Source organism: Balaenoptera acutorostrata, chromosome 13 (assembly GCF_949987535.1).
Source record: "Balaenoptera acutorostrata chromosome 13, mBalAcu1.1, whole genome shotgun sequence".
Classification (NCBI taxonomy): Eukaryota; Metazoa; Chordata; class Mammalia; order Artiodactyla; family Balaenopteridae; genus Balaenoptera; species Balaenoptera acutorostrata.
The window spans coordinates 88,039,801-88,065,443 of NC_080076.1; the positions used below are offsets into that span (position 1 = coordinate 88,039,801).

Sequence of the window (25,643 nt, forward strand, 5' to 3'; positions counted from 1 at the left end):
TTGGGAGGACAGTAAATTAACTTTTACTAATAAGTAAACAACCCACTGTGAGAAATAGAAAAGTAAAAGCACATATTGCCTAGTCAACCACACCGCTTGGGGGCGCTGCAGGCTTTATGACTAAACCAAAGTCTGTTCCAGTAGCTCCCTCTTCCGGCAGAGATAGCACTGCACACTAAGGCTGACATCCTTGAGTTAAAAAGCGCTTGCCAATCTCTAAACAGCATACCTCTCTGAGGACCGTATTTATAATAACTTGACGAGGACTTCGTTGTGCTTTCAGACAAAACATAAAAAGGAACACTAAACAAGTATGAGCCACACATTTTTCTTCTGGTTTATTCAAGATTCACACAATCACATCTATGTAAATGAATCCTTACATAGTATTAACTCAAGTGTGAAACTAAACTTTGGGGTGCTTTAAGATCATTCAACGAAACTGAGCAAGTCTAGCATCTCTGTTCTTTAACTAGACTCAGAATCCCTTGATGATAGAAACGCTTCTCATTCATCACTATATCACTATTTTTCCTGCCATGCTTGTATTTGTTGGGTGAAGGGTCCTGTAAATGTTCACTAGGGATTGTGTTGCTCTCGTGGTCTTTATTCTTGAGAAAATTACATGAAAGGTATTTTTCCTTTATACAGAATGAAAGGATATTAGAACTCTGTCAAAACTATAAAAGACAAAGCGAAAAAGCATGGTGCAGGACAGACTGCAAGCCAGTATGCTACCTTTTGCATAAAGGGGGATTAGTAATTAGTAGTTGCTTGTACATGCATAGAGAAACTCTGAAAGCACATTCTGGGGGAGGTGGAGAACCAAGTGGCTGGGAGACAAAATTGAAGACTTTTCATTATATACTGTTTTAAACTTTTTATATGTCTGAAACACATTAAAGTATCATCTACTCAAAAAAATAAAAGTAGGAAAATATGAGACAGTAACAAACACAGTAATCATTATTTATAAAAATGTTTTAAGGCTGATTTTTAAAATTATCCCCAAGAACCTTATTAAATAGAAACCTTGTATTTTTGTTATCCTTTCAAAATATTAGTATATGACAGATACGTGTATAAGGATGTAGTCACAGGTCATCTATACAATGAAATACTAGAGTATTAAAAAGAATGATGGAGATCTTGATATGCTGGCATGGAAAGATGTCCATAATTACCTAGTTTAAAAAAAAAAAAAGCTGAGAAACACTGTTGTGAATGGTCCTATTTGTATTTATGTATACAACTATATGTATTTACTACACAGGAGGAAAGCCCAAAGGAATACCAAACTTTAAAATTAGTTATCACTGGAAAGGAATATGGTTAACTACTTAGCAACTTAGGTGGGCTACCTTTGACTTTATAAAACACCATGTATGTATACATTGTAATTAGAAACAGTAATAGGCAAATAATACTCATTTTACTGGGAGTAAGCTTATGTGGAACTTTCACTTCATCATTGATTTTAATGTTTGTACTATATCTTATGCATATTTTAGTATTTAATATATTTATATATATTTTGTTTGTACCATCACTGATTTTAATGTCTGTAATTGTTTTTCAAATCTTTTCTAGTGTTTACACCTGTAATTAGCAATTCCTTTCATTAAACTTGACAGGAAGGAGCCACGTGTTCCTCAGCAAGTTCTCCATTGAGCATCCCCACCCCTAGGACGCCCACAGAGCTTTATGCTCTAATGCCAAGATCCTTCTGCGTGTCACACACATGGTCCCCCCCATGAGCTGACCCAGCCCCACGTTCTGAAGCATCACTAGCCACTGACCGTCTCACACTTAAAGACAAAAGCACTCATCACTAACACGGCCTTAGGAACCTTGCAAAACCTGTCCTGCAGAGACATCATTTTCAAGATGCTATTGAGGTTTTTCTCCTATGCTATGACCACTTACTTTTAATGAGCAATAAAATTACTTACACAAGAACTATTCAGTGACTGGACATGGTTACAGGTGCTGGTAGAGTTCCAGGGATTTTTGTAGTGTTGCTTCTCGACCTGTATGTTCATTTGCATGGGTGAATCATGGAAATCCAGTGAACTATACATGTTCTCGTGTCAATAAAGTGAAAACCCACAATAAGTAACAGATTTGCCTAAGACAAACTTCTCAAATGGCATTTCCTAGTTGTGATTCCCTAAAGCGAGGACTTAAGCCTGTTGACTTCAGGTATTTTAGGACTGGCAGTAATACAAAATTTCCTCTGCATCAGAAGTTACACATGCATACCCTAAAAGTGGAAGAGTGGAAGGGAGAAGCTGGCGGGCACGATGCTCTTTGGAGAGAAAAATCCCTTATTTCGAGTCCTTCAAATAAGCCTCTGACTTCAGGGGTACCTACCAACCAGTGCCAGCTCCTTATATTAAACCAACTTCCCTGCAACTTTCACCTTTGGCTCTAGTTATGACATACAAAGATACTTACCAGTAGCATTTGATTGGGTAAATGTCACTACTATAAAAGACCCAAGAGCCAACTGCTTCACCCAATTTAGCTATATACAAATCTTTCATCTAGTCACATAAAATTAAGGCATCTTGACAATCTTATCTTAGCAAAAATGATGACAATAGCTTTCTCTAACTACTAACTCCTACTAAACTTTCTAGCATAACGCCTAACGAGACTTTAGTAAAAATTAAACTGCCACATCCTAGAGAACAAACATATGGACACCAAGAGGGGAAAGTGGCGGGGGGGGGGTGGTGTGATGAATTGGGAGATCGGGATTGACACAGATACACTAATATGCATAAAATAGATAGTAAGAACCTGCTGTATAAAAAATAAAATTCAAAAAAAAATTGTCACATCCTTTTAAAAAAAAACATCTAGTCAAACGACTTTCTATGCAGCTCAATGTGAATTTAAACAGAGCTATGTAGGTTCCCTTCCACCACTCCTGCCCTCTAATAGCTCCTCCCTGCTGGTATTCCAGAAACTCTCCCACTCTCAGGGACCACACCCAAACTCAGTATTTTTAAAGTCAGTAGTTTTACATCTACATCTAAGCGTCCACATGGAAAATTCTAACTGCAACCTCCAACTTGTCTGGTTTTTATTTATACTCACCCACTACAGTTCCATATTAAGGCCACCTTTTACTGACATTTCTTACCTCCAGGTTACCACAGAATCATCTGGTAGACCGAAACACTGATCCCTCACACCCCACCCCTAATTAAAAATCTTCTGGAAACACTTATTAAAAATAAATAAATTACACTATTTGAGAATGCCAACAACTTTATTGAAAGAAAAGTGCAACGAAATTTGTCGAAAGCTTAAAAGGAAGAACTTAGACACCTCCCCTCAAGCGCAGGACCAGGTGCAGAGTGGACTCTTTCTGGATGTTGTAGTCAGACAGGGTGCGCCCATCTTCCAGCTGTTTCCCGGCAAAGATCAACCTCTGCTGGTCTGGGGGGATGCCCTCCTTGTCTTGGATCTTCGCCTTGACGTTCTCGATGGTGTCACTGGGCTCCACCTCCAAGGTGATGGTCTTACCGGTCAAGGTCTTCACGAAGATCTGCATCCCACCTCTGAGGCGGAGGACAAGGTGCAGAGTGGACTCTTTCTGGATGTTGTAGTCAGATAGGGTGCGCCCATCTTCCAGCTGTTTCCCAGCAAAGATCAACCTCTGCTGGTCTGGGGGGATGCCCTCCTTGTCTTGGATCTTCGCCTTGACGTTCTCGATGGTGTCACTGGGCTCCACCTCCAGGGTGATGGTCTTACCGGTCAAGGTCTTCACGAAGATCTGCATCCCACCTCTGAGGCGGAGGACCAGATGCAGAGTGGACTCTTTCTGGATGTTGTAGTCAGACAGGGTGCGCCCATCTTCCAGCTGTTTCCCGGCAAAGATCAACCTCTGCTGGTCTGGGGGGATGCCCTCCTTGTCTTGGATCTTCGCCTTGACGTTCTCGATGGTGTCACTGGGCTCCACCTCCAGGGTGATGGTCTTACCGGTCAAGGTCTTCACGAAGATCTGCATCCCACCTCTGAGGCGGAGGACCAGATGCAGAGTGGACTCTTTCTGGATGTTGTAGTCAGACAGGGTGCGCCCATCTTCCAGCTGTTTCCCGGCAAAGATCAACCTCTGCTGGTCTGGGGGGATGCCCTCCTTGTCTTGGATCTTCGCCTTGACGTTCTCGATGGTGTCACTGGGCTCCACCTCCAGGGTGATGGTCTTACCGGTCAAGGTCTTCACGAAGATCTGCATCCCACCTCTGAGGCGGAGGACCAAGTGCAGAGTGGATTCTTTCTGGATATTGTAATCAGACAGGGTGCGCCCATCTTCCAGCTGTTTCCCGGCAAAGATCAACCTCTGCTGGTCTGGGGGGATGCCCTCCTTGTCTTGGATCTTCGCCTTGACGTTCTCGATGGTGTCACTGGGCTCCACCTCCAGGGTGATGGTCTTACCGGTCAAGGTCTTCACGAAGATCTGCATCCCACCTCTGAGGCGGAGGACCAGATGCAGAGTGGACTCTTTCTGGATGTTGTAGTCAGACAGGGTGCGCCCATCTTCCAGCTGTTTCCCGGCAAAGATCAACCTCTGCTGGTCTGGGGGGATGCCCTCCTTGTCTTGGATCTTCGCCTTGACGTTCTCGATGGTGTCACTGGGCTCCACCTCCAGGGTGATGGTCTTACCGGTCAAGGTCTTCACGAAGATCTGCATCCCACCTCTGAGGCGGAGGACCAGATGCAGAGTGGACTCTTTCTGGATGTTGTAGTCAGACAGGGTGCGCCCATCTTCCAGCTGTTTCCCGGCAAAGATCAACCTCTGCTGGTCTGGGGGGATGCCCTCTTTTTCTTGGATCTTCCCCTTGACGTTCTCGATGGTGTCACTGGGCTCCACCTCCAGGGTGATGGTCTTACCAGTCAAGGTCTTCACGAAGATCTGCATTGTCTGTTGGAACAAAAAAAAAAATAACACAAAAAAAAACCCCCAGCGTTTAACAGGTAATTCAGAGGTCAACACATACCTAATGCTACAAAGATATGCGTCACTATGTACTAGCCAAATGACTAACCTGCCCAAAAACTCGAAAGCTTGACAAATAAGATCAAAACCAACGTTTCATGCACTTAAGAAAGAAAAGCAGGGAAACCTGACCCAAGTCAATGCGCGGGCCTCACTTACCCTCCCCCCTCACTGGCTGTGTGTCCCCTGCCAACAGCGCAGAGACCACCCCACGCCCAAACCCTGTGCCCCGAGACGAGAAAAACTCTCCCTCCACACATCCCGGCAGGCGGCCCCACCCTCGCTTATGAGGCCACAGAAGGGATGACGTCTCGTAACCGCGGGGGCGAGCGGGTCCCCTCCCCCATCGCGCGTGCACGACGGCTCCGTAGCATCGGCAGTTAACGTCCCCTTACTGGGACGGGAAACCGAGTTCTCGCTCGAGTCAAACCGGGCCCTAATGTTCGATTCCCTCACACACTGCCCAACCCCGTTCCCCGAAAAGCTGGGCCCCGCCGCCATGGAGGCCTCACGGACCTCTCGCGTTTCCTTTCCAGCCGCAGTCCCCTCCCCCGTCCCCCATCTTCCCTCTCCCACCTCACAGCCCGCTGCGAGTCCGGCTTCTCCCTCCGAGAGACGGGGAACGGCCGCCATTTTGCCGCGTTCCTTCCCCTCAGGCTCACCCTACTGCTAGCGGGCCCCGGGTGACTGAAGGTCTCGGCTGCCCCCTCTGCCACAGCGGGCAAGTCGACCACCCGCGCCCACAGCGGCCGCGAGACCCCCGGGACCCCTACTCACCAAGTGGTGGTGGCGGCAGCGAACACAGAAGAACCTCAAGTCAGCTCTCAGCCTTCACGAAACTGCCTGCTCCCCGCCTCCCCGGCGCTTCCTTTTATAGTTACAGGTAGCGCCGCTCCGATGGATCCCTCCGCAGAAACGCCGAGAAGGGACTACTTTTCGCAGCCCTCCTGCCCTCTGAAGAGAAACCCCAGACTCGACTAATTCCACTCATAAAATGCTCTCCTGTGAAGACTGGAGCTTTGGGGCCGAATCTGGCGCGGAGCGGGCCGCCGTCCCGAGAGGCCGGGCGGAGGGATCAGCCCGCTCGTTGAGCGCTGCGTCCGCGGACTTGCCCGGGGCTCGACTTGAGGGGAGGGAGAATGCGGAGCGGGCGGCGTGAAAACCAGGCGTGGAGTCGTCCAGGCGTCCGGAGCGGGCTGTCTCCGCCCCCCCGGCCTCGATGCCCTCTACCCCCGGCCCGGGCGGGCCCCGCCGTTCCCGAGACCCGCCCTAGGCGGACAGGCGTCCGGCCGAGCGCCTCACGCCGAGTCGGGGTCCCGCTTCCCCAGCGCACACCCCACCCTGCCCTTCCCCCCCGCGAATAAAGAGGGGTGTTTATTGTGAGTCTCATTAGATAATGGTAGTGTTTCTGTTGCCCTGAACTTCCCCCTCATCCTCAGCCCGTCGCGAGGCCTCTCTGGGGGTCCAGCCCCCAAACTTGTGGCGGCCGCGCCCATCCCCCACCGGGCGGGCACCGGGACAAGACGAATGACTCGACAAATCCCGGGGCCGCGGCCTCAAGCCCGCCTCAGACGGGTCGTCAGGAGCTTCGGGAATTCCTCAGAACACAGGAGTGAAAACTAAGTTTCCAAGGGAGACATGCCTATGGCAGGTCTACATTGAGTTTTGAAAAGAAAAGCAGAAATTCCACACAGCTGTGTAAAACTCTTTGCCCTGGACTTGAAAGGTGACAGAACTTTCCAGATTGCTCTTCAGCCTTCCTGGTTTGTGCTTGGTTATCAACAGGGAGGCGTTGGAATTTGAATTCTGTTGACATTTAGCTGAGCTCAGAAATCAGAAATCAAACCTATTTAAGCCCGAGATTTTAAGAAGATACTTATTGAATCTTAAGTTCTGTTTATTCCTGGGGAAAAAAAATTAATATCCCAAATATAAAATTTAATTCTCTAGGCAAATTCCCTTTGGGTAAAAGAAGAGAAAAAGATCGTCAGTTAGATCTTTTTCCTTTTTTTATGACAATCTATTTTATGATCTCTATGTCATTTCTCCAGCAGATTTTTAAAGTATTTTGAAATATATGAACATGATGCCAACAGATTTTTTTGAAGTTTACAGTGGAAAATCTTTCTCATGCCTTCAGTTCCCCAGCCACCGTTCTTTCTGGACTCTTCTAGAAATATTCCCTATTTGTACAAATGAGGGGAGGGTGTTTTTAATTTTTACCCTTAAAGGCTTCAAAAATATATATATAGAAAAAGGGGCAACTGACTAAAACATGTTCTGCCATTAGGAAAAGACTACATTCCTGCTTGAAATTATGAACATTATATTACTTAAACATTATACTTAAAACGTGAATCAGAACAAAACTGCTATATATTTTCTTTGGTAACCTGTGTATGTACTTATGAAGAAGGTCTGAGCAATTTTCAAAATAGACTTTAACCTCTATCATTTTTAACATTTTTCAGAATGAATTTATTACTGGGCAATTAAAATGAATAATAAAAATAAAATGTCATTTTTCAGGTTAGCAGGAGACCCCAGTTGACAGGGAGAGAGTAAAGAGACAAAGTTGGTGATTAAATATTATAGTTAATCCCACTAGGGGATTGTAAGTAGAGAAAAAAGTATGTAAGTTTAGGGGTCTTTCACTCAAGAAAGCAGGTTTACTTAACCACAAAACCAGCAGGCTTGCTTAGCAAAAAAACCCCATGCAACAGAAGCATGAGACATGCCCCGAAACAAACAACGCTGGAAGGAGACCCACATCCTGCCCAGTGAGCTCAGTAACTTAATGATTCCCAGGACACGTTCCTCTGGGCATACTAAAAACAAACATATAAGGAAAGGGTGACATTATACTGAAACCTGAGATGATTTACCATTTGTAATATATGTTACCACCTTTTAGCTCATTTCCACTGTGCCATGACAGTCCTGACTTGACGATGGAGGGACAAGAAAACTCCCCTCCCTGACATGGAGGAGGAACTGATGATGGAAGCTTAACATCTACTCAAGAATGAGGCAGGGCAGAAGTTGAGACACAGATGTAGAGAACAAACGTATGGACACCAAGGGGGGAAAACCGCGGTGGGGATGTATACACTGATATGTATAAAACTGATGACAGATAAAAAAAAAAAAACTTAATTAAAAAAAAAAAGAATGAGGAAGAAGGTGGTCTTTCCCCCTCCCCACTTTTTGTTGGATTCTAAAACTGTAGCCCACTAAGTTCTCGGGGTGCAGCCCCCTCTCGCCCACCCGCTTGGAAACCTCACAAGCGTCCTATTCTAATAAATCACTCCTTATCTATCACTTTGCCTCTCGCTGAATTCTTTCTGCGCTGAGACATAAAGAACTGGAGCTCTTCAGAGCCTCCCACCCCGAGACGCATTTCTGCCGTTTCACAGTGACTTCCAATACAGACCTCCGTGAAGGTTATTTCTAACTTTTTGGAAAGGGGGTTTAAAGGAACAGAACAGCAAGGCTCTTTATAAAGTTTTCTTTTCTTTTTTTCTCCCTAAATTTCAGAAAGAAATTTTCAGAGGAACAAAAAGCTGAGATTCTTTCTCAGGTGACCAGACCTGGCTTCAAACCACACCCTGTTTGCTTTTTGGCTGTTCCTTTCCTGCAAGCCTTGTGATTCCTGTTGTTTCAAGGCTGAGTCACGAGCTTTGTGACATAGTTTTCTTCATGGTCCAAAAGGTACAGAGAAAAACAGGCCTGATTTCAGAGGCAAGGGAGGGAAAGAAGGAGAAAGAGGGGGAGAGGAGGGAGAAGAGAGGCTCAAAGGGTGGGGAATGGGCCCAGGGTTATCTTCAAAGAGAAAACAACCTTCTTATGAGCTGAGAACACTGTGTTGCCTCTGGCAGAAAACTTCTCTGCACCACCCCTGCGGTCCCTAACTTAAGTCTAACTGTGGGTTCAGTTGAAGCAAATAGTAATAAACATTTGTCCAAGGGCACTGAGGTGAGGGGGAGGGGAGGGAAAAATGACCTCCCCAAAGACAGGTGGCTGCTGTTTATTTGGAGCAGTGGTTCTCAACCACGAATGATTTGGCCCATCGGTGAACATTTGGCCATGTCTGGAGACATTTTTTTTTTTTGGCCCCCTCTCCACTCTCGGGATCTTAGTTCCCTGACCAGGGATTGAACCCAGGCCACAGCAGTGAAAGCACCGAGTCATAACCACTGGACTGCCAGGGAATTCCCAGGAGACATTTTTGGTTGTCATACTGTGGTATTGGGGGTGAGGGGTGCCACTAGCATCTAGTGATAAAGGCCAGGGCTGCTGCTAAACATCCTTCAATGGACGGTCCCCCATAATACAGAATTACCCGGTCCCCAATGTCAGTAATCCATTGGGTTGATAAACCCTGCTGTACAGAGGATTTTTGTTGCTGTTGTTACAACTGCTTTTCTATTTGCTGAGAAGGACTCCCAAAGTCTAAATGTCCCACTTGGATTCAGGAATCCGGTATCAAGTCACGCTCCTAAAATCCCCTGACCTAGAATGCAATGTGCTAGAACGTGCCAGAAGCCGCTTGAGTCACTGGATCCATTTTCAGCTCCTTCATCCACTGACCCATCGTTTGCAGGCGCCCCAGAAGGGATTGCTTCAGAGCTGGCACCAATGGAAGAGTGACAGAGTGACAGAGACCCAGCAGGCGTGAGCACGTGATGAGCTGAGCTCACAAAGGGCCTGGGTGTTGGGCTGCAGGGGGCTGGACTGCTGCCTGCTGGTCCGCCTGCCTTTCCTCCTTCCCCCAAAGGACTCAGCTCCCCTGAAGGTCACACAACCTTGTATGGGGCTTAACTCAGCATCATGAGACTGTTCGCACAACGACCAGCAAACATTTTCCTCCCAAGGGAAAGGGTGAAATCGGAGAGCTGGATGGGAAAGGTTTGCCTTGTGTTGTCATCAGTTACATAACCATAAAAGGAAGTCAAGGGAATCTGCGGCTTAGGGGGAGGAAAAAAAAAAGAAGAAGAAGAAGAAGAAGAAGCCCTAGAGGCTCTGTTCCTTTTCCTGCTTACATTTGTGTATTTGCATTGTGTGGCAGAAAACAAACTGCTCTGGCTTCAAAATAACCCATTTCATCCCCCACCAGTCAGAAAATCAGACCGAAGCTCCAGTCCCCAGTTTTGCCTAGTATAGGAACGTTAAGAAGTTAGTTAACTTACCGGGTCTTTGTTTTGTGTTTTAATTTGTTGTCTTTAAATTGTGGCAAAATACACACAAAATATATCATCTCAACCATTTTTTAGTGTACAGTTCAGTAGTGTTAAGTATATCTCGTAGGGGAGGAAAAATAATTTTCCTTTTACCCTTCTGAGTTCTTAGCTGAGATGCCTGTAATGAAAGACAGATTAACAAGAGGAACAAAACAAAACAAAGCACAATAATTTATTAACATGCACACGTCTTGAATATATGGGAGATACCCCGGAGGGAAAATGTGTCACTCAAAGATGTGACTTTAGAATTTAGGCTTAAATACCATCTTAACGGGGAAAGTCCTCTTAAGGGAGAGTAAATGATTTTTACTGGGAGAATAGAAGAATGGATAGAGATATGATAGCTTGTGACACAGTTTGGTATCAACTTTTAGTCTCTCCTGTGTCAGAAGCCAATCTTCCCTGCTTGGTGAAACTCCTGGGGAGGGGATCTAGGACCATGGAGTTCCTTTTGAAGGATCTGTCTCTGGGCGGAGAAGGGGAGTTCAGTGAAAGCCTCGCTTTACATTTGCTGTTTTTCAAGCGCGATAGCTCAAAATAACGTCAGGGGCATGTTCTGCTATCTTTCAACTTTCACCCTGTTGTGCAGCCATCATCGCCATCCGTCTCCACTCTTCATCTTGCAAGACTGAAACTCTGTACCCATTAGACACTAACCCTTCACCCCCAGTCCTTGGCAACCATCATTCTTTCTGTTTCTATGAATTTGACTAGTTTTTTTATTTTAGATCTTAGACCAGGATCGAACCTGGGTCCCCCTGCAGTGGGAACACGGAGGCTTAACCGCTAGATCGCTGGGAAGTCGCAAGAATGTGACTACCTCTGGTACCTCATATAATGGACTTTGATTTTTTTAATTGTAAAATCAAATCTAATCATTGGGAAACATTTTTTTCAAAGATTTATGACATCTTTTCTAGAAAGCTCCATTTCCCAGCATACCTTGTTCTTTTTTCCTTATGGTGTTTTTTTTCCCTTGTCATTGTGCTATTAGAAATTTTTAAGCATAAGATACAAAGTAAAACAGAATCATATGATTCGTTTCATGTGAGGCCTGATAACTTTATTTATTTATTTATTTATTTTTAATTAATTAATTTATTTTTGGTTGCATTGGGTCTTCGTTGCTGTGTGTGGGCTTTCTCTAGTTGCAGCAAGGGGGGGCCACTCCTCGATGCGGTGCGCGGGCTTCTCATCGCGGTGGCCTCTCTTGTCGCAGAGCATGGGCTCTAGGCTTGTGGGCTTCTGTAGTTGTGGCACGAGGGCTCAGTAGTTGTGGCTCACAGGCCCAGCTGCTCCGCGGCATGTGGGATCTTCCCGGACCAGGGCTTGAACCCGTGTCCCCTGCATTGGCAGGTGGACTCCCAACCACTGCACCACCAGGGAAGCCCCTGATAACTTTAGAGATAACCTCAACGTTTTGTTCTCTTAAAACCTTGTTGACATTTAGGGAGAAATAACCTTCACGGAAGTTCATTACAAAGAGAAGCTGTCACCAGTACTCCACTCCCCAACTCGGTGAGTCATTTCATGAATTTGTTTCATCGCAAAAAACGAAGGCTGTACAGAGTCTGATCCCTCCAGCTCTAAGATGAGATGTTTTTATGATTTAAAACATGAGGGCAAATCAAATGAGAGACAGGATTTGATGGATGAGGAATTCGTTATTTCTGCAGACTAAGAACCACCGAACCCAGAGTGCAACAGGACCCCTTCTTTTAATAAAATAGCTTTTATTTTTAATGATACAGTACAGTGTATAAACATAGGTTTAAACAGTATGTGCGCCACAGCCATTCATGCGTTCAGACGCGGCCTGTCGCCGAGGAAGCAGGAAGCACAATCCCGCCTGCTGCGTCTGCTGGTTTCCTTTTGGGTGGCTGAAATGGAGCCATTTTCAGAGGGAGTTATTGAGAGCACAAATAAAGGGCAAGGGCCCGCACAGACGCTCAGACCTTTGAACGACGTCCACGCTTGCCGTCTGATGGCCGGGAATGAGTCACCAGGCCTCCAGGCCTTTTACTGCAGTCACAATGCCAGGAAGCTTAGGGTAAATTCCCTAAATGATCGTTCTCACTTTTGCCGTGGTTTCAGTCATCGTGTCAGGTTTTGCCTTTATATGTTTCTTGTAACTGCTTCCCTTTGCCTCTTCTAACAAAATTACATTTGGAGTGTTAGGGACTTCAGGAAGGGCAGATCCCACCTATTGTGAAAATCCCACTTCCAAGAAGTGACCGGAGGAGTAATACCTGTTATAATCACGTCCATGGTGTTTGTATGATGAACAGGGGCAGAAATTTGGGGGGGAAAAAAAAAAAAAAACCAGAAGAGATGTAGTGGAGATGCCGGGGATCGAACCCGGGGCCTCATACATGCAAAGCATGCGCTCTACCGCTGAGCTACATCCCCCACCCCTTTCCTTTTGCTTCCTGAAATTCTCTGCTATAGTCTATTCTTTAGAGTTTTTTTCCCCCTAAATTAAAATGTTGTATACTTAAATGGGTGTTAAAGTTTAAAGCAAATCAAAATAAATCGTTTTATGTTTCCCAACTAGACCCGTCCTTCATAGCTCTGCAGCTGAAATTCCAGCTGATACCGGAACCAAGGAGTAAAGGGAGACAGACCTATTCTTGAATAGGTTGCTCCTCACAGACAGAAAAGAAGGAACAGAAAATAAAAGAGTTTCTTTCCAATAAATAAGGACATTGCCCCCATTGCACCTCCACCCAGAAATCTCCGGTTTCCTGGTCTTTAAAACCATGCCAACCTTTGGTGACTGTGAGGTTTGCAGACCTTTTTCTTTTTCTCCAACAAGAACTCTGACTATTGGGACTTACCTGGTGGCGCAGTGGTTAAGAATCCGCCTGCCAGGGCTTCCCTGGTGGCGCAGTGGTTGAGAATCTGCCTGCTAATGCAGGGGACACGGGTTCGAGCCCTGGTCTGGGAAGATCCCACATGCCACGGAGCAGCTGGGCCCGTGAGCCACAATTGCTGAGCCTGCGCGTCTGGAGCCTGTGCCCCGCAACGGGAGGGGCCGCGATGGAGAAAGGCCCGCGCACCGCGATGAAGAGTGGCCCCCGCTTGCCGCAACTGGAGAAAGCCCTCGCACGAACCGAAGACCCAATACAGACAAAAATAAATAAATTAATTAATTAAAAAGAAAATCCTTAAAAAAAAAAAAAAAAAAAAAAAGAATCCGCCTGCCAATGCAGGGAATATGGGTTTGAGCCCTGGCCCGGGAAGATCCCACATGCTGCGGAACAACTAAACCCATGCACCACAACTACTGAGCCTGTGCTCTAGAGCCCGCGAGCCACAACTACTGAGCCTGCAAGCCACAACTACTGAAGCCTGCGCGCCTAGACCCCGAGCTCCGCAACAAGAGAAGCCACCGCAGTGAGAAGCCCCCGCACTGAAACGAAGACCCAACGCAGACAAAAAAAAAAAAAAAAAAAGAGCTCTGAATGTTAACATGAACCCTCAGTGGAAAAGAATCTGAAAAAGAATATATACATATATACACTTGAAACTAACACAACACTTCAATTTAAAAAAGATATATTCAAAAAAAAAAAACCCAGCAAACTAAAAAAACCAGATCCACCCCCACTAAAATGCTGAGGAAGGAAGGAATCTCTTTGTGATAGCTCACTGAAAAGAGCCATTCCTTAGCTGTCAATTAGCACCTCTTTTCCAGAGTGCTCTCCAAGGGGAGAGAAGTCACAGAGTGTCCTTCAAGTCATCAAGGTGCCACTCACTGGTTCGGTGAGAGACAAGGAGAACACCGAAAAGTGAGGCTACGCCTCTTTCCACCTGCACCTGAGATTTCCTGGCAAGAAATAGAGTCACTTTACTATGATGTGGAGAATGCACCCAAAAATACACTGCCACCTCAGTCCTTAACTAATCATCTCCCTTACAGCCTGCCAGTACCTGAAACCCTTCATAGTAAAGGCCCAAATGAGCTGGTGCCCGGGACACTGGACCCAGCAGCTGTGATTTCATTACCTCACCTCTCTGGGCCTCATCTGTGAAATGGAGATTTGAATAGTAACTGCTTCACAGGGTGATTGCGACCATTGAATGAGTTACACAGAGAAGGTGTAGAACAGTGCCTGGTACGAGGCCCGTGCTCTGAAATGCCAGTTCTCATTGTTAAAAATGCTGTTATTATATGAACTGCAGCGAAGGGCTACTACTTCTCATATTCACCCCATGTGTGAACTGACACTTTGCTGATACTGTTTTGGTGAAACAGGAAAAGAGCAGGAGGGCGATGGGGTGAGTTGCGGAATGGGGCTCCGTTGAAAGCCATCCTCTGTCCTTATTGTTGTAGCTCAAGAGGGCGGCCATGAGAGCGACCTTAGCCACAGAACGGAAGAAGGATGGCAACATAGGTGGTGGTATTTTGGACGTGGTTCGGGAGCGAGCTGAGGGGTTGTAGTCAGTTCAGCAGGTGCCCCGATTGTTCTGCTCCAAACAAACCCGATTATGTTTGCTTTCTGTGTAAAACTTAGAATCAAATCCATGCTCCTAACTCTGGCCTTTAAGGCCCTCGGTGATCTTGCCTCTGTTGACCCCCCCTAACGTCCCTCCCTTACTCCCCTGCTCCTCTCTACAGGCACTCTAGCCACACCTGCCTCCTAGCTGTTCCTCAGGCGACCAGGCTGCTATGCACCTCAGGGCCTTTGCACTTGCCATTCCCGCTGTCTGGAAAGCTGTTCCCCAGATCTCCTCATGATTGGCTTCTTTTCATTGCTGGGGTCCTCAGAAAGGCCTTCCTGGCCACCTCTCTAAAGGGACCTGTGGGGCCGTCCCTGGTGGTCCAGTGGTTAAGACTCTGCCCTTCTACTGCAGGGGCTGCAGGTTTGATCCCTGGTCGGGGAAATAGATCCTGCATGCTGCACGGTGTGGCCAAGATTTTTTTTTTTAATTAAAAAAAAATTTTTTTTTAAATGAAGGGACCTGTGAATCCCATGCATTCGCTATCGCATCACTTCGATTTGTTTTGTTTTTCTCCATAGCATTTATCACTCTCAGAACCTGTGTTTATACAATTTGCCTATTGCCTGTGTCCATGCCTTGGTCCTAAGCTCAGTAGGGCAGAGCCTTGCCTGTTTTGTTTCCTGCTCTATCCCCTGAGCCTTGAACAGTGCCTGGCACATAATAAGTACTCAGTAAATATTTATGGGATTAATGTGAAAACAAATACATGAACAGACAAATAAATGAATGAAGACTAGGAGCTCGGGAAGGATGATAGTCATATTCAGGAAGCTGAGTCTGCAACAGAAGTAAGGCCAAAAAAACGGTCCAGTTTAGACTCACCCTACCTCCCGTCTCAAATCCATAGACATTTTCTGAGGGCGAACCTCTGGGCCGGCGCAAGACATGAGAAGATGAAATATTTGCAGCAGAATGAGCATTTCCTGGACTTAGGAGTTGACAGTTTTATTCTGGGAGATCATTATATAAACCAAACACTTGACAGCGGCGCTGTGGCATGCAGAAAATGGAAAATTCCACTTCAACATAAGAACTTTGTCTTTTTCTTTCTTGTAACAATGTGATGTGAGGACGCTCGTCCGTGACTGCGACCAAGCGGATGATAGACAACCGCCGGTGCAAATCTCGCTTGCCTGCCAGGTTGGTTCTTTAAAAGAGTAAGGAATTTTTATGAAAGTTATTCGTTTGGAAGAGAAATGAAAATATACTTAAGCTCGAAAAGAGGCCGCCTCCCCGTCGGGGAATCGAACCCCGGTCTCCCGCGTGACAGGCGGGGATACTCACCACTATACTAACGAGGACTAGCTGTACACCTGCGCCTTCGGCTCTGCCCTTAAAGGTACATTCAGTGTTCCCTAATTAGTCACGTGTTCCAAAAGGTTAGATATTTCATCTTTTCCTACAAAACAAAAGAAGGAAAAATCCCACTTTATGTAATTCCATCTTAAAGAGTACTTTTCCTCCCTGGTCCATGATTTAGCCGTGAGGGTTCAGAGAGCAAAAATTAATAAACAGCAAAAATTAACCAACAGACATCTAACAGAGGTTAAGTGTCTATGAAGTGAAAGAAACGGAGTTAGGGAACTCCTGGTCTTGTCGGATTTTTCCAGTTGGGGAGTTGTGAGGCGGTTCCCATACCCTCTGGCTTCCCTTCGATACTGCTCGGAGATGTTTTAAACAAAGAAAATGAAACCCCTTTATTCATTTGAAAGAATCATTTCGTCTTTTTTGTTTTCCCCCGACACATGGGAAGAAAAGTTGTGCTGCCGAAACCCGGGATCGAACCAGGGACCTTTAGATCTTCAGTCTAACGCTCTCCCAACTGAGCTATTTCGGCTACTGTCACCTCCAACCTCCGCTTCTGTCCTCCTCGTCGTCTAATGGCCCTGGGTCCTCGACCTGGGGATCCGCTGCTGAGGAGCCAGGGTCGGCGGGAACGCAAGCCTGCCAGGCTCGCCCCGCACCCGCCCCTTCTCGTCCTTCAAAGCCACCGCCTCCGAGAAGCCTTCCCTGATCACGCCTCCCTATGCGACCCCAGCCCTTTATTGTTTACTGTTAGCTTAGGTATTGTTTTCCTTGTCCATTATCTGTCCCCCCGGCTAGAATGACAGACCCACGACGGGCAGGGAACACATCAGCCTCTGTCACTGCTGTATCGCTTAAGGCCGACAACAGTGTCTGGCACTTAATAGGTGCTTAAAAATATTTGCTGAATTAAGGAAAGAACGAATCTTACCTGGCTCAGAGCTCCGCTTTCTCAAGCTCCCTTCTCTGTGCAACTGAACAAGGTCTCCCCTTGGGTGCAGCTCCCCAAGCTGCTCAAGGCATGGCAAGGAGGCTGACCACGCCAAGGCATGTGGGAGGCCATATGGGCTTTCCTTGGGGCAGTGACTCAGATCCGGCCTCCAAGCATGGCCACCCCACCTGTGGCAGCTGCTCGGCTTCAAGGCACGAAGAAATCAACAGGTCGGCATCCAGGTTCGGCTCTCTCTGCTTCCCTGCCCTTTGGGAGACGGGTGGCTGGGGAGTGTTGTCTGGGACAGGATGAACAAGTGTGGACGTCCTTCATGATGTTAAGTCATTTAATAAGTGTTTGCTAAGCACCTAATGACACTGTAACCCAGTCACAAATACAGTAACAAAATAGTTAGTCATAATAGGAATGCTAAGAAGCAAAATAAGTGGTAGTGATGGGATGGAACACCTGGGATGGGGGCAGTAAGAGAAGGAGAGAGTGCTGAGAAGACTTGGAGAATGAAGAGCCCGCTGGGGGAAGAGCCTCTGGAACAGAGGCAACAGCTGATGCAAAGGCCCTGAGGCTGAAACAGAGTCCGGCAAGTTATATGAATGAAAAGAAAGTCAGCGTGGAAGAGGTGAAGAGGTTGAGGGGACAGAAGATAGAAGGCAAAGACAAAGAGGTGGGCAGAGGCCAGATTTTGCCGGCCTTGAAAGCCACGGTGAAGGGTTTGTACTTTCTTTTGTGTTGGAAAGCTGCTGGGGAGTGAGTGATATGATTTACCTCTTAAAGTCTCCCTTGACTGCTGTATGGAGAACGGACAGGAGGGGCTCAAGTGGCAGCAAGGAGACCAGTGAGGTGCTGACAGCTCAAAATAAACAGTACACCAAAACGGGATGTCCTAAATTCCTTCAGGAGCAAGGGGATACAGCGGGGGACCCTACTGCTGCTTTTCACGAACGCGTAGTAGTTCTTGAAAAACTAAGTGTACCAATTTGATAAAAATCGAGTAAGGAAGAAATGAAGGAAGGAAGGGGAGAGCGAAAAAATAAAATAAAATTCAAACAGTCCAGAAAACTACCGAACGGAAAGGCAGAGTCACTCCCACCTTATCCCAGTCCTTCTCCCCAGAAGTAACCAGGGTCTAGACCAGACTGATTCACGTGACCTCGGACAAGTTACTGGATCCACGCTCTGTGCCTGCCTTTCATCTGTCTGATGTGATAAAATCGCCCCTACTAGGCTTATTGTGAGGATTAAATGGGTGCACACCTGTAAAGCGCTTACGAATACTGCCTGGTGCATGATGGGAGCTATATAACGTTCGCTCTAGTTGTTGCTGTAATCCGACCAGAAAGATAAACACGAATATACTCACTATGTATATTTATTCTTACATAGACGGGAGCCTATAGTGCTCATGGCTGAGTATGCAGTCTTTTTCATTAACTTCTTGAGGAAATGGACATGTTCCGAAAACCAAATTTACACGGTTCCACGCATATCTGTCTATCATTTTGGAGAAGCCGTGTGTGTGTGTGTGTGTGTGTGTTGGAGTGAGTTAAAACGAACTAGACAGCCTCCCCGTCGGGGAATCGAACCCCGGTCTCCCGCGTGACAGGCGGGGATACTCACCACTATACTAACGAGGACGAACTACGATACAGCTTCTCCCGCCACACCCATAAAGAAACACCATTCTCCGGCTGCCATACCCGTCTACTCCGGACACTGGTCTCCATGGGCGCAGTGCCGGGCGCCCCTGGTTGGTGGGCTTCCTGGGACGGGAAAGACTTACTTGCGTCTCTGAAGGCGCTGAGCCTCCAGAACGGAAAAAACGTGGAGGAGCAAAGTCGCTACTTCCTATATCCTCACTTCGAGGAACCACCTTCGCGGGTCTGGGGATGTAGCTCAGTGGTAGAGCGCATGCTTTGCATGTATGAGGCCCCGGGTTCAATCCCCGGCATCTCCACGTTTTCACCTACAATTATTTTTTTCCCCCTCTGGATCACAGTCACACGACCAGAAGGCAAAGCAGGGAAGAGGACCCAAATCCCCCGCATCAGCTGGCTTAAGAAGGGAGCTCCGTTGGAGAGGGCGGCGCTAGTCAAACGCCCTTGGTCTCAATCACAGATGCCCACGTCCCCTCCCCTGGAGATTGCGATTCAGGTCAGCAGTGGGCTGCGTTTTCAAACAGACACGCCTAGTGATTCATGTCATCAAGCAGTTAGAAAACACTGGATTTCTAAGGAGGGTTTTGCAACTGGCCACACATTCCGTGACTCCTGAGCGCCTACTGCCAAGAAATGTGGACACTGAGCGCCTACTGTGTGCTCTGGTAGTGTCAAGTACCCTTGTAACCCCGGATACCGCAGGCAAGGTTTCTCAGCCCTCCTGTCCTCAGTATTCCAGTCTAGGAAACTAGCAATAAGCACGTAGCAATGAGCTTCATGAATACGGTAATTGTGATGAGATGGAGACTAAAGGGGTAGGACGCGGAGGCTGCCGTAGATAAAGCGTCAGGGGGGCCTGTCTGCAGAAAGAGGAAATGGCAGGTGCAAAGGCCCTGAGGTTGAAGGGGGGGGTAGGTGGAGGAATCTGCATTGAAGGGACAGAAAAAAGCCCTGTGCATGTTGAATGAATGAGGGAAGGAGAGGGTTGAATCTTTCGAGACACTGGAAGGCCTGTTGCAGGGGAAGGACATGATTTACTTTCGAGACACTGGAAGGCCTGTTGCAGGGGAAGGACATGATTTACTCAGGTTTTCAAACAGCTCCCTCTGGCTGTCATGTGGAGCCCACCATGGGCGGGCAGGGCGGACATGAGACCCGCCAGGAAGCCACTGCCGTGGCCCAAGCGGGAGCTGCTGGAGGCTTGCTGGAAGCGGAGGCGGGGACGGCACAGCAGTGGAAGTGGGGAACACGAGGGGGTTCTGGACAAATCCCGGAGGTGACTAACAGACCTTGCAGATGGCTTAAACGTGGGGGAGCGGGGTAGGGGAGACCGCCTAGTTTGGGGGAACGGTAGGGTTAGTGGCTAGGCTGTGGAGAAAGTGAATAGTTTTGGAATATTAAACACGTATCTCTGTTGTTCTGTCTTACGTATGTATTTGTATTACAGAATTTGTGTTTATTTTTTAATTTTCTGGCTGTGCTGCGCGGCTTGCAGGATCTTAGTTCCCCAACCAGGGATCGAACCCGTGCCCCCTGCAGTGGACCACCAGGGAATTACTGAATCTATGCGTTTATATTAACACAAACTGATTCAGGAAAAATACCTAAGTAAACGTGAGAAAAAGTATCAACCTCTACAGGCTCACTGTGCCACGGGATTACCACTAACACATTCACGAGCATCCATCCAAATTAGTTTCCACGTATGTGTGTGTGTGCGCATGTGCAGGATGTCCCCGGACCACCCCCACGTTCAGAGGTTGGCCCAAAGAACTCAGTAGACGCGGTTTACACCTGCTGTCACAGTTAAGGTTTATTACAGCACTGTAGCCAGCGGGGAGCTGACGCCGGGGAGGGGACGCCCACTCCACAGGAGCCGGCGGGAGCCTTGGGGAACCTCGCTGGCTGTGGGCAGGGTGCACCACACCCGCAGGGAACAGGGCGCGGAGGAAGGGCCCGTGGTCGCCTTCACCCTCCAGCCAGCCCTGCTGCTCTACAAGGGACTAATGTCGTCCACAGAGCACGTTTAAAGCAGGACTAGCATGGGAGATAAAACCATGACCCACCCTGTAATAAAGAGTTACAAAAGTCACCCCGCGTGGGACTGCCCAGGGCGGCAGCAAGCTGTGCCCAGAATCGAGCCAAGATGACCAAGGGTATCCAGGGGCTCCACCTGCCTCCTGGGCGCAGTTGGGGGTCAGGGTGACCATGGCGGACACCGGCCACCGCCAGCCCCCTGGGTCCGCAGGCCAGTCCTCGGCCCCGCAGGCCGGCACCGGGTCAGCGGTCAGGAGTGGGCGGCCAGGCTTTCTCGACGTTGGCGTGCATGGCCTGCGGGAACCACTCGCAGTACTCAGCCAGCAGGTCTGCAGGGGTGGGAGGGAGGACAGTCAGAGCGCCTCTGTGCCCACCCGCCCGCCCGCCGCAGGGCAGACCCTCCCGCTAACCCTGGGCTCCCTCGGTGGCCCCATCCTGTCCCCCCGCAATGCCCTCGCCACGGGGCACCCTCCCTGGTCAAACTCACATTTGGGGTTTTTCCTCCAAGCAGCCAGCAAGGCGTCTCGGCAGTCGGCTTTCTCAGCAACAAGGGCTCTCAGGAGGTTCTCTGTCCTGGGCTGCAGCCTGCAGGTGGGATGCAGGACGTGGGGCGTCACAAAGCCCACACGCTGGCACCACTGCCAGGCCTGCCCAGGAACTGCAGGAAGCCCCCTCCCCTCCATCAGGCTGGGGGTGCTGACCGGATGGAAGGATCCAGACTCCATCACCTCCCACCACTTGCCTCCGACCCGCCCACCCAGGCTGCTCCCGCACGTGGCGCTCGTCCCATCTGGAACCTTCCTCCAGACTCCTGCCCGGCTCGCAGCCCTGCCTCCCCTGATCCCGCTCAGTCGGGCAGAAAACGCCTCACCTCCACATCCTGCTTTGACCCTTCGTAGCTGTGCCACCCCTGCCCCTTGTACCAGTTGTTCTGTTTGGGGACAGCCTCCCTGCCCTGGAACATGCCACGGGACAGGGTCACGGCTCGACCCTAACACGAGAATGCGCTCGGCACAGAGCGGATGCTCAGGACCAAGGGCTGGCTGGAGGACGTGGCTGGCAGGGGCTCCTGGACCCACAGCCTCACCCCGAGTCCCCGGGAGTGCCACGAGAGAAGAGACTCCTGCCGTCTTAAGGCCCTCAGTGGGTGGGGATCTGTTACGGCGGCCCCAGGACACTAGTCTCAGCTCCCTCCACCACCACCTGCCGAGCTGACGCCCCCGGGAAAGACTGTACCTGGCCCATGTCTTCAGCATTGTGCTGGGGCTGGACAGCAAACAGCCCTTGTACGAGGCCAGCTTGTGGAAGACCTGGGGACAGACCACAGGATGGGGTGAGAGATCTGGGGCTCACGTCCCACCCGAGGTGCCAAGGAAGGGGCCGAGGGAGCTGTGCCGCCTACCTGCCCCTCCAGCAGAACCCGGGCAAAGTGCTTGTAGCAATCAAGGCCTTCCGGAAAATCCACCTGGACCGCGGGGAGCGGCCAGCCGACGCGACCTGGGGCGCGTGAGCCGGTGAGCAGGGGCCATGATGGAGCCCCACGCCACCCTCCCCCGCCAGTGCCCTCCCCGCCCGCCAAGGGGGCCCGCAGCCTGGGATGACAGCGCAGGACACACACACGGCCCAGGGCACGCGGGAGGCGGGACCACGTGTCCAGTGGAGCCCAAGGCCGCCGGGAAGTCACCCCGACTCACAGAACACGCTGGCCCGGTGACACAGCATCCGCCCCTTCTCGGGGCAGTAGGCGGGGGGCGGCTCCTCAAGGGGCTTGTCAAACTGGCAGTAAGAAGGCAGCAGGACCGGGATCCACTGCACCTCCACAGTCGAGATGCCTGGGGGCCGGGAAAGAAGGGATGGGGGCTCGGTGAGGGGCTCACGGGTTCTCCCCTCAAGGGTCCAGCGACACGGCTCACCAGAGCCACGCGGGTCGGGTAAGGGGCCGGCCAGCTGCGCTACCTTTCATGTACATCTTGGTGGTCTCCACAATTTCCTGGTAGACCACAAACTCAGGGAGCTCCCTGAAGAGCACGGAACTGGGGTGGATGAAGACTGGGTCGTCGAGGAGGGGGGTCTGCGAGAGAGACGGGGGGTGGGCGTGAGTCTGGGGGATGCATGAGCGCCAGGTGAGGCTGACGCCCTGAATCCAGTTACACCCTCAGCCAGGAAAGCAGGAGAGCGTCCGTCAACCGACGAACGGCTACCCTGGCGGGGTGTGTCCACCGACGGAGCGCGTACCCTGCCATGAGAGGTACTGACACGGGCTGCAGCGTGACCCGCCAAAAAGCGCAGCACTGAGCGAAGGAAGCCAGTGCAAGAGGCCACGCAGTGTAGGATCCCATTCGTGTGAAACGCGTAGAATAGCAAATCCGTAGAGACAGAAAACGGATTCACAGGGTGGGGAGACTCAGAGAGCGTCCAACCTTGTAGGCGTTCTTCCACTTGTGGTCCAGCAGGTCCTCACTCTGGACCCTGCGGGCCAGGTGGTCACCCAGGCCGGCCGTCACAATCTGCCGCAGGTAGGTCACCTGGCTCTCGGAAGGTGGCTGCATCTTGGGGTCCACGAAGAGCCCGGCCTCGGGGCACATGGCATTGACTGGGGGGAGATCCAGGCGTGAGGAAGGCGAGGCGGGGGCTGGCTCCGCCCGGCCTTCTGGAAGGCCCCAGGCCGCTCAGCTCGGAGCTCTGGCCTCAGCGACCTGCGCATCTCGGCCCCCGTCCACCGAGGATGCCCACCCACACCCACGTCTGCCTCGTCCTTGGGACAAAACCCCAATTCCCTTGCGGGCGGCGGACCGTGCTGCCGCGAGAGCTCGCACTTGACTCCCTGTCGGCCTTGGCGCAGGGAGCACGCCCAGCCAGGAGACATGACACACGAGTCACGCTCTCTGAGCAGGACAAGTGTGGAGACCACCTCTCTCCTCGAGGGCCCTGCGCTGCTGAGCCCGTGCGCGAGCCGCAGGGCGAGGCCTCCTTCTTCTGCATGAGAAGGATCTGAAGCTCTGGAACACTTCGCAGGTGGGGAGAAAGGAGGTGGGGCTTTGGGCCCTGCTGCTTGGGGCGGGAGGAGGCGGCAGGGAAAAACGAGAGGAGCAGCACGGGGGAGGCAGGTGGGGATAGTGGGCTTGCGGATCTTAGCTCCCGACCGGGGACCAAACCCATGGCCCTACGGTGGAAGCACGGGGTCCTAACCACTGGACCGCCGGGGAAGTCCAGGGCTTTCTGTTCTGAGGTCTGCAGTGTAAATCTGTCTTCCCTACAAAACCTTCAGTGAAACCTATGTTGTTTAACTTAAAAAGAGAGAGAAGAGGAAAGAAACAGGAAGAAAGCAGAACACTGGGACAGGACGCGGAAGACCTGCCACCCACGCCCAGCCCTAACGTGGCTTCAAACAGGTCCGGTCCCCACCGCTCAGACCAACAGGAGCGGAAAGCAGGGGCTGAACCGCCAGCTGCTGCCCGACTCCAGCAAGAGGGGCCCCTCCCACTGCTGGAGAAACAAACCAGGGCCGGACCCTACTCGGGAGCAGGGACCCCTGCATGAGGCTGCTGGGCAGGAGGTGCGGCCAGCAGCTGGTCCAGGCCAGAGCCGGGACAAAGGGTGACGAGAGGGATGTCACCAAGGAAAGGATGAGATGGACAGACAGCCTGACAGGAGAGCGTGCACGTGTCACTGCCCTGCTCGTGTGCGTGTCCTCGAAGGACCACAAAAGTGCCAAGCTCTAAAACAGATTTTAGCGAATAGGTGAATTTGCAAATGTGGAATCTGTGAATAAGGGAGAACGACAGTATGTGGATGACGTCACTCAAAAGCGACTTTAAATGTCAACAGGGTCAAGTTCTCTGCAGGGCGTAGGGCCATACCCGCAGCGGTCAGCTGGCCCCTCAGGCGCCGGATCTCCATCATGGCCCTATACCGCAGCCCGTTGGCCTCGCAGAACTGGGGAGAGCAGCCCGCGTACTCGCAGGCTCCCACGGCGCCTGTGGATGGGGGGGGTCACTCATTCTCGCTGCCCCGTCCCACCCCGCGTGACCTCCCCACCAGCCACACTCCACGCCACGCAGGGCACTCACCCAGCAGCACCATGAGGTCCCCGAGTTTCAGAGAGGCTCCCTGCCCCGCCCAGATCCTCTTCATCTGGGCTACCCGGGCCCGCTTGCCCTTCAGCCTGGCGAGCTCCTCGTCGCTGGCGGCTGGCCTGCGAACACACACACCACCCAGGCTGTTGCCCTGGCCACGCACGGCTGCAGAGGCAGGGAACACGCCAGTTACTCAGGGTGGGCCCAGAAAATGCCTGGTGGGGTCACTGATCAACATGCCCAGGATCGTGGGAATCCCCTGGTGGTCCGGTGGTTAGGACTCTTGCGCTTCCACTGCAGGGAGCACGGGTTTGATCCCTGGTCAGGGAACTAAGATCCCATAAGGTACACGGCGTGGTCAAATACAAAAACAAAAACCAGAGATCTGTAGAGATCAGAAGACTGCCAGGCGCAGGGCGGGCGAGGGTCTCGCACAAGACCACTCAACAAATCAGTGATGCCCCAGGAGGCCAGGCTCCACACCATCGCTCAGCCGAGGGCAGGCGGCCCCCGAACGCCCAGCCCCCGGCCCCCACCTGTCCAGCTCCTCAAACAGCTCCCGGACAGTCATGGCGGCCACGATGGTGATGGCGTACGGCAGGCAGCCGTGTTGCCTGCTCAGCGCCAGCATCTTGGCGTAGCGCGGTGCCACGGGGAACGTGGCCATGGTCCTGCCCAGCTCAGTGATGGGGCAGCTCCCCCGGGCCCTCTGCAGCTGCTTCACCCTGGAGGACGGAGGTCTGCGATGGGTGCGGGGAAGGCCTCACGAGAAGCCTTCCGCACCAAGAGGCCTGGTGCTCGGTCAGCTCGGGAGAGGGGAGGGGCAGAGAACGGGGCGGGACCTGGGCTCCCCACTTCCCC

The 25,643-nt window shown here is 50.5% G+C and overlaps 2 protein-coding genes, 1 long non-coding RNA gene and 5 other non-coding genes across 8 annotated transcripts in view; 1 reads left to right on the forward strand and 7 right to left on the reverse strand.

Annotated features, from left to right (window-relative positions):
- Positions 1–3,261: 3,261 nt before the first annotated feature.
- UBC (ubiquitin C) lies at positions 3,262–5,946 on the reverse strand. The gene is made up of 2 exons (XM_007189642.2): positions 5,789–5,946; positions 3,262–4,936 (listed from the first exon to the last, which is right to left on the reverse strand). The coding sequence occupies exon 2, from the start codon at positions 4,931–4,933 to the stop codon at positions 3,332–3,334; it is 1,602 nt and encodes a 533-aa protein (XP_007189704.2). The 5' UTR covers positions 4,934–4,936; positions 5,789–5,946; the 3' UTR covers positions 3,262–3,331.
- Positions 5,947–12,591: 6,645 nt separating this feature from the next.
- TRNAA-UGC (transfer RNA alanine (anticodon UGC)) lies at positions 12,592–12,663 on the reverse strand. The gene has a single exon. It is a non-coding gene; the product is annotated as a tRNA-Ala (tRNA).
- Positions 12,664–15,704: 3,041 nt separating this feature from the next.
- Positions 15,705–17,277, reverse strand: LOC103004084 (uncharacterized). The gene is made up of 3 exons (XR_451683.2): positions 16,997–17,277; positions 16,045–16,159; positions 15,705–15,907 (listed from the first exon to the last, which is right to left on the reverse strand). It is a non-coding gene; the product is annotated as an uncharacterized LOC103004084 (long non-coding RNA).
- TRNAD-GUC (transfer RNA aspartic acid (anticodon GUC)) lies at positions 15,990–16,061 on the reverse strand. Its single transcript has one exon. It is a non-coding gene; the product is annotated as a tRNA-Asp (tRNA).
- On the reverse strand, positions 16,525–16,597 carry TRNAF-GAA (transfer RNA phenylalanine (anticodon GAA)). Its single transcript has one exon. It is a non-coding gene; the product is annotated as a tRNA-Phe (tRNA).
- Positions 17,278–18,576: 1,299 nt separating the features above from the next.
- On the reverse strand, positions 18,577–18,648 carry TRNAD-GUC (transfer RNA aspartic acid (anticodon GUC)). The gene has a single exon. It is a non-coding gene; the product is annotated as a tRNA-Asp (tRNA).
- A 248-nt stretch (positions 18,649–18,896) lies between these two features.
- On the forward strand, positions 18,897–18,968 carry TRNAA-UGC (transfer RNA alanine (anticodon UGC)). Its single transcript has one exon. It is a non-coding gene; the product is annotated as a tRNA-Ala (tRNA).
- A 1,496-nt stretch (positions 18,969–20,464) lies between these two features.
- The window catches only part of DHX37 (DEAH-box helicase 37), a 30,377-nt gene continuing 25,198 nt past the window's right edge, over positions 20,465–25,643 (reverse strand). The window contains exons 18-27 of the mRNA XM_057526966.1: positions 25,319–25,507; positions 24,777–24,901; positions 24,567–24,683; positions 23,127–23,299; positions 22,663–22,777; positions 22,401–22,538; positions 22,109–22,203; positions 21,943–22,016; positions 21,194–21,291; positions 20,465–21,035 (exon numbers count right to left, since the gene is read on the reverse strand). Coding sequence (XP_057382949.1) covers positions 20,950–21,035; positions 21,194–21,291; positions 21,943–22,016; positions 22,109–22,203; positions 22,401–22,538; positions 22,663–22,777; positions 23,127–23,299; positions 24,567–24,683; positions 24,777–24,901; positions 25,319–25,507 — 1,210 coding nt within the window. The 3' untranslated portion in view covers positions 20,465–20,949. The remainder of the gene's footprint in view (positions 21,036–21,193; positions 21,292–21,942; positions 22,017–22,108; positions 22,204–22,400; positions 22,539–22,662; positions 22,778–23,126; positions 23,300–24,566; positions 24,684–24,776; positions 24,902–25,318; positions 25,508–25,643) is intronic.

What these genes read in the sequence shown, in the direction of transcription:
- UBC (XM_007189642.2), bottom strand. Translation starts at nt 4,933, where the DNA reads ATGCAGATCTTCGTGAAGACCTTGACTGGTAAGACCATCACCCTGGAG.